The following is a 7,639-nucleotide window of genomic DNA, read 5'->3' as shown; positions in this document are numbered from 1 at the left end:
CTCATAACCTAGAATTTAAAAATTTACTTATTTAGTGTAAACCTTTGACAACAGTCTTATGCATTGTGGCTTTCATTAAGTATATGTAATGGTTAGGTAATTATTGTAACTATTCGTCCACCATTTGCAGGACCCCAGAAAACGTTTTCATCAGTGAAAATTGATCAGGATCACTCAAGTCCAGAGCGCAACAAAATGTCATGGTTAAGACTACCGGTATTTAAAGGAGCTGTTGGAATTTGGAACTTTGTGGCTCTCTGCTGCCATCCCCTGTATTAAGTCACGATCACAGCTTAAGTCAGCTCAATCATGATGCAGGCGCAAGTACTGCACATGCATTTTCTAGACGCGCATAATTTTTTTTGTGGGTTTGGACTGTACTTGAAGCGGAATTTTTCTTTCATGGGGGAACAAGAATGATGTCACTCACCAGTTCTACCCCCAGGCCCCATTCCCGAAACAGTGTTTCAACAGCTCTGCAAAAAGTATAATAGAACCAGAGCACAGTGGAAAATTAGGGATAAGGGATCTTTGAACTCAATCATTATTCACGGATCTCTTAACCACTTAGGTCATTGGAGATACACTTATGACAGAACTCTGGACAGTTTTCTACACTTGACGGTTCCTGAAAAGTTCTTGGGACTAAGAAATGTTGACACCAGTCAATTTCTTGATGCTGTCGACCTATGTTCCCTTTCAAGGGTTCTTCTTAATTATACATTTTTGATTCCCTATAACTGCCACCATCTAAAGGATGACTTGCTAACATTTTTTAGCATTGAGCCACAGGAATACTCATTTCAACAGGACCATACACGGCAATGAAACACTTATGAAATTGTTTTTTGGAATCAACTCGAAACGCAACTTTATTTTTTGGGTTGTTGAACGTCATACTGTTTTTCAATTATACTGTTGGAAAAGCTACTAGAAGTCTTCAAAAAAAATTACCAATACAACAAGGTTGGAAATCTGAACAGAGAAGCTTTTTATTTCTTTGTAGGACTTTTACGACCTGGGCCTCTCTTTCTTGCCTTTGTAAAGCGCCAACAGAGACACGTTGGCTACTTTAACCACCTTGAAGCGAACTCCGGGAATGTCTCCCACGGCGTGCCCCTTACGACCAAAACCGGCCACCAGAACCTCGTCGTTTTCCTGCAGGGGGGGGGGGGACAACATTGGGAAATTAGGGTACTCCCCTCGACAACGAAAAATTCATTGTGTTGACACCTCACCTCAATGAAATTAAGGCAGCCGTCGTTGGGGACAAAGGCGGTAATCTTCTTTCCGTTCTTGATGAGCTGAACCCTCACACACTTCCTGATGGCAGAATTGGGCTGTTTGGCCTCCACACCGCTGTGTGCGCACACAAACCAACAATACGCGTTTAAAAACTGAACACATCTGACCAATAATGGTCATTTGTTTGTGGGCAAAATAAGTCAACCGATTTTATATGTCTGTTTTTGAACGTACACTTTCTCCAGCACAATGCCTTTAGCATGAGAAGCTCCTCCGAAAGGGTTAGCCTTGAGGGCCGTGCCCAAGTGGGCTTTCTTGTACTGCTTGTCGTGCCATTTCTGCTCCCGGCGGTGACTGCGGAGCTTCCTGGCAGTGCGCAGACCACGACACTTTCCTACAGGGAAGTACAAAATCCATTTAGGATTTGCAAGACATTTATTCTTTATTGCAAGTTCATAAATCAGAAAACTCCAATTGAATTACTATTTTATTGCTATATAATTCTGCTGCAACTTAGGCCGGTCTCCAAGCAATACCCTTATGATAAAAATAATGACATTCCATCTTATTTTTCTCCATTCAGTCTTTATGAGTTTATCATAAAACGTGCTGTTGTTGATGTAAATGTTAATTTCGTTATCACTTATTACAATTTCAATTGTAACTAAGTGACTTTACATTAGCTACATTTATCAATGACAGAACAAAGTGGTTTGTTTATTAAATTGTTATTAAATTGAATAAAAACCGAGATTTACTTTAGTATTTATGTACAGTAAGCTTACTGACTCGCATAGACCGTGAATAGTAACAAAATAACTCACAATATATGCAACGCATTCGCCTTTAAACATCGCATAGTAACTATTTCGATAGCATTTTGACAGTAAGGCAATAAAAGCAAGGCCAGGAAAATCGATTGACATTATGCTGATTAGCGCCACATGTGTTTCTGTATTTAACACCCAAATACAACGTCAGTGGCTTTAATCATCAGCAGGGGCATGTTTTGTCGCTTTTATCAAATTTTGACAACGATCATACACACTTACTAAAATAAGCTAAGAAGCTAACTAGCTCCGCAATCGGGACATGGTCGCCCCACGTTGCTGTTCCGCGATCAAAGAAAGATGTTCCGTTTTCACGCCAAGCGGACGGTTGCTTTGAGTAAAACCGTCTAACGTGTACACAAGTCGATTATTTATCAGATCATTGATACAAACAGACTATTGAACAATGTTAGGTGAGTGAAAATGCAAAGGTTTGTAGAGTACCCATGTTTGCTGAGACGAGCCTGGGAAGGAAAAGAAAGACCCACAATGCAGAGCGGCAAAATGTCCGCTAAAAGGACCCCGGAAAAGTCGTTCGCACAGAACGCCTGGTTCAAATGTCACCTATTGCGCGATGGCTATAATATGAGAACAGTTGTCCAACTATAAAGACAGCATCCGGCTTGATGGCTTTTTGTATTTCTGAATATTTCTTAAACTCAAAAGGTTTATTATGTTAACTATTTCAATTTTGTAATATTGAGTTGTTTTAAGTTAGTTATTGGTCCATCTAAATGCCGTGACTTGTTCTCAAAACGTCCCTGAACATTGACAAATGTAATATCACCCAGAGTGACTTAGTCAAAAATGTAGGTGTCATACTTGACCACGATCTGTCCTTTCAAACACACGTTAAGAATATTACTAGAACAGCTTTCTTACATCTTCGCTACATTGCTAAAATCCGCCCTATGCTGTCTCAGTCTGATGCGGAGATTACAATTCACGCGTTTGTTACCTCCCGTCTCGATTAGTGTAATGCACTACTCTCTGTTGTGTATGTGTGTTGCTCCGATGCCTTTTATTTGCACTTGTCTTACAATCTATTACAATCCTACTACATACACAACACTCTCCGGTCTCCCGAAGTCCAAAGTCAAGAGCCTTCAGCTGGTAACTGCTGCAGCGAGGCTTTTAACTAAGACAAGAAAGTTTCATCACATTACCCCGATTTTAGCTAACCTGCATTGCTTAAGATTTGATTTTAAGGTTCTGTTGGTAGTATACAAAATCATGCATGGACTTGCTCCCTCATATCTTTCAGATTTAATTTCCCCTTGTATTCCGGTCCGGAGCCTTCGCTCTGAAAATGCTGGTCTACTTGTGATCCCAAGAGCCAAGAAGAGATCCGCAAGTTCGAGAGCATTCTCTATTCGGGCCCTGGTGCTGTGGAACGCTCTTCCCCCTGAGATTCTATCTGCAACCTCAGTGGAAATGTTTACATATAAACTTAAAACACACTTTTATTGTATAGCATATGAATAACCTATATTTTATGTTGACCTTATCTGTGTATTATTTGCCCTCATGTAGGTTTTATATCAGGGGATGGTGTCATAATAGTCTTTAGTGGGGTTTGGGGTTTTTAAGGGTTATTTGTCACGAGACGGGCGTGGTGGCGTGGAAGGTGACCGGACCAGAACGTAGGCAGGAGGCATGAAGGGAGAACTCAAATGCGTTGACGATCCATAGGTTTTATTTAATAAAATAAAAGTCGCCCGATACTCCGGGGCAAAACAGAACACTACAGAGTTCCTCCGGCACGAACTCAACAGGACAAGGCATAACAGACTAAAACAGGACAAGGCATAACAGACCGGGATTGTGTATAAGAGTAGTAAAGAGTAATGAACCAGCACCCGCCAAACCCAAAATCCAGCCTTAAATAGCAGAACAGCAATATGCTGATCTGCTTCAGCTTGAGTTCGGGGGCGTGGCATACTGGTCGTCATGGCGACCGTGACAGAGCCCCCCTCTTAAGGGACAGCTCCCGAGGTCCCAAAAAAGAAAAAATTACTACCTCGCGCCCCGGAATGTTGACGATCGCGATTGGGGCAACCCTGCTCCCTCCTCCGAACACGCAGGAACGGGGAGAGGCAGGCGCCATCTGCGTCGGGCGGATCGGAATCGGCGCTCGGCAGGGGGGGGGTCTGGTGGCCAACTGGACAGGGGATGACAGACAGGCAGAACCGACGAGAACAGGACGGATAAACAGGACAGGCCGATGCAGAAGAGTCGCACTCAGGACAGGCCGATGCAGAAGAGTCGCACTCAGGACAGGCCGATGCAGAAGAGTCGCACTCAGGACAGGCCGATGCAGAAGAGTCGCACTCAGGACAGGCCGATGCAGAAGAGTCGCACTCAGGACAGGCCGATGCAGAAGAGTCGCACTCAGGTCAGGCCGATGCAGAAGAGTCGCACTCAGGTCAGGCCGATGCAGAAGAGTCGCACTCAGGTCAGGCCGATGCAGAAGAGTCGCACTCAGGTCAGGCCGATGCAGAAGAGTCGCACTCAGGTCAGGCCGATGCAGAAGAGTCGCACTCAGGTCAGGCCGATGCAGAAGAGTCGCACTCAGGTCAGGCCGATGCAGAAGAGTCGCACTCAGGTCAGGCCGATGCAGAAGAGTCGCACTCAGGTCAGGCCGATGCAGAAGAGTCGCACTCAGGACGGTCAGATGCAGAAGAGTCGCACTCAGGGGGGTCAGATTCAGAAGAGTCCAGACTCAGGGGGGTCAGATTCAGAAGAGTCGGACTCAGGGGGGTCAGATTCAGAAGAGTCGGACTCAGGGGTTCAGGTTCAGAAGAGTCGGACTCAGGGGTTCAGGTTCAGAAGTGGCGATTCAGACAGGACAGGCGGAATCAGAACAGGCAAGACATGAGAGGGTCAAAATCAAAACAGACAAGACATGAGAGAGTCAAAATCAGAACAGACAAGACATGAGAGAGTCAAAATCAGAACAGACAAGACATGAGAGAGTCAAAATCAGAACAGACAAGACATGAGAGAGTCAAAATCAGAACAGACAAGACATGAGAGAGTCAAAATCAGAACAGACAAAACAGGAGGAGCGGAGTCGGACTGGCAGGCAGCGGAGTCGGAGTCGGCCCGACGGGCAGCGGAGTCGGAGTCGGCCCGACGGGCAGCAGAGTCGGAGTCGGCCCGACGGGCAGCAGAGTCGGAGTCGGGCTGGCACGCAGGGGAGACGGAATAGCAGGCAATCGGCACGGGAGTCGGGCAGGCAGGCATGAGAGTTGAACAGGCAGGCGTCAATTCTTCCCGGGACCCCATTCGAGGCACAGCAAGGGCCACGACGGGCGGGGCCGTGGTTCGAACGGGCAGGGAAGGCCAACTCAGTAGGCGCCTGCCGAACTGCGCTCTCCAGCTCTCCCCAAGTCGCGCTGGGATCGTTCGCTGAGTTCTATTTGTTGGCTGGTTCATTCTGTCACGAGACGGGCGTGGTGGCGTGGAAGGTGACCGGACCAGAACGTAGGCAGGAGGCATGAAGGGAGAACTCAAATGCGTTGACGATCCATAGGTTTTATTTAATAAAATAAAAGTCGCCCGATACTCCGGGGCAAAACAGAACACTACAGAGTTCCTCCGGCACGAACTCAACAGGACAAGGCATAACAGACTAAAACAGGACAAGGCATAACAGACCGGGATTGTGTATAAGAGTAGTAAAGAGTAATGAACCAGCACCCGCCAAACCCAAAATCCAGCCTTAAATAGCAGAACAGCAATATGCTGATCTGCTTCAGCTTGAGTTCGGGGGCGTGGCATACTGGTCGTCATGGCGACCGTGACATTATTGTTCTATCTTCGTTATTTATTATCCATTATCCGTTATCGGTCAGTTCATAATACGCTACAAAGCCTAGGAGCCGGGACATTAGTTTGCAATAATCTGTGGTCTGTGCAGCCCTTTGAGACTCTTTGTGATTAAGGACTATACAAATAAACATGACTTGACTTGACTTGAGTAATGGCGCCATGTTATTATCTTGGCAAAACTATTGATACCTTTAAAACGTACTTGTTTATCCTTAATATTAATAATGCATACAGAGTGGTAGTGTCTAAAGAATTTAGAAATTCAATCCAAACACTTTGGAAAACTAGAACACGATTTAAAACAACAATATTTTTTTTCTGTAAACCCTTGGTCGTCACGGGGTTACGTTCTGACTTTTCTAAAGTTCCCAAAAGAACCCGTGATAGGCAAAATTCTGAAGTACTAACTATTTATTGTGTAATATTTAGTGCCTCCTGTAGTACGGAAAAACCCCTTTCATACAGTTAAAAAACATTGTTTTGAATACTGGGCAAAAATATATCAACTATCATACCAACGTTAATTTCAAATAAAATAATAAAACGTCGAGAAATGTGTATTTCTTTTTCCACCCAGCGGTGCCTTTAGAAATTTTTTACAAGGGTGGCCGGACCTAAAATCTTGAGGTGGCAAACATGGGCGCAAGCACCCCCAGAAATTAGAATTTTTAAAACTCTCTTTTCCTTAATAAAAGACAGGACAGGCTTGAATATGATGAAAACTGTCAAATTTCTTTGTTTAAGTAAAATAAAACGAAAATTGGCACAAAAAATGCATCGTTAGAAATACTCCACTTCCTTGAAATGGTTCAGTCCATTTAATTCCTTGCACAACGGTCGATATTTTGTTTTGTAGTATTACTGTAGTTCTATTTTTTTCAAGTATTTTTGTAGTATTCCTGTATTTTTGTTGTATTACCGTAATTATATTTTAATAGTAAATTTGCAGTATTTCTGCAATAGTATTTTTGTATTATTTACATAATATAATGGTTGTATATCTGTAGTATTTCTGTTGTGATATTTCTTTGGCAGTATTTTGTATTATACTATCACTGTAGTGTTTTATTATTTGTTGTAGTTTTTCTCTAAAAGTATTTTGTAACTATTTCCATACTAATATCTTTGTAGTAATTCGTTACATTTATTTTGTTATTTCTCTTATAGTATTACTGTAGTATTTTGTAGTATTTCTATGGTATTTTTTCTTATTAAAATGAAAACTAAATAATATATTAGGTCCATTTTTAAGCACTAGGTTGGATATTTAGTTCTTTAGTATTTCTGTCGTATTTTTATCGTATTTCTGTAGTTTTATTTTTGTTGCAGACACACAAAAGGACAACAGGGACAAAGTAGTACCATATGTACTATTATATATATCTTTATTATATTTTGACCTTTGTTTGGCGGGCTGGATGAATTGCTTTTACTTAACCCATTACAGAGGGGAGTGATTTCAAACATGTACATTTACATACTGTCATTGAGCGACCAGTCCTGTACTGGAACCAGGTTGGCATTGGAAGAAGAACTTGGTCGACAAATTGATGATGATTTTTGGGGTCAAGCAATCTTTAGAACAAACTCTTCAACTTCTTGTGCCAGACTGCGGCTTATCCAATTTAAAGTACTGCACAGAGTTCATTACTCAAAGTCCAAACTTTCTCTCATCTGTACAAATGTCCTTGATAGGTATGATAAATGCCATGGTTCCCCCTGCGATTTAA

The 7,639-nt window shown here is 42.8% G+C and overlaps 1 protein-coding gene across 1 annotated transcript; it reads right to left on the bottom strand.

Annotated features, from left to right (window-relative positions):
- Positions 1-967: 967 nt before the first annotated feature.
- Positions 968-2,649, bottom strand: rps23 (ribosomal protein S23). Its single transcript, XM_088337607.1, has 4 exons — positions 2,520-2,649; positions 1,480-1,639; positions 1,239-1,359; positions 968-1,158 (listed from the first exon to the last, which is right to left on the bottom strand). The coding sequence occupies exons 1-4, from the start codon at positions 2,521-2,523 to the stop codon at positions 1,012-1,014; spliced, it is 432 nt and encodes a 143-aa protein (XP_088193733.1). The 5' UTR covers positions 2,524-2,649; the 3' UTR covers positions 968-1,011.
- Positions 2,650-7,639: the final 4,990 nt, after the last annotated feature.

This window comes from Urocampus carinirostris, chromosome 6 (genome assembly GCF_059441175.1).
Source record: "Urocampus carinirostris isolate Australia breed hairy pipefish chromosome 6, RoL_Ucar_1.0, whole genome shotgun sequence".
Taxonomy (NCBI): Eukaryota; Metazoa; Chordata; class Actinopteri; order Syngnathiformes; family Syngnathidae; genus Urocampus; species Urocampus carinirostris.
Note: the sequence above shows the minus strand (reverse complement) of the source record. Positions and strands in the feature narration are given on the sequence as shown.

What these genes read in the sequence shown, in the direction of transcription:
- rps23 (XM_088337607.1), bottom strand. An exon ending in GGCATTGTGCTGGAGAAAGT is followed by an intron (nt 1,360 to 1,479) that starts GTACGTTCAAAA and finishes GTGCGCACACAG; the next exon opens with CGGTGTGGAGGCCAAACAGC. An exon ending in GCTGCCTTAATTTCATTGAG is followed by an intron (nt 1,159 to 1,238) that starts GTGAGGTGTCAA and finishes CCCCCCCTGCAG; the next exon opens with GAAAACGACGAGGTTCTGGT.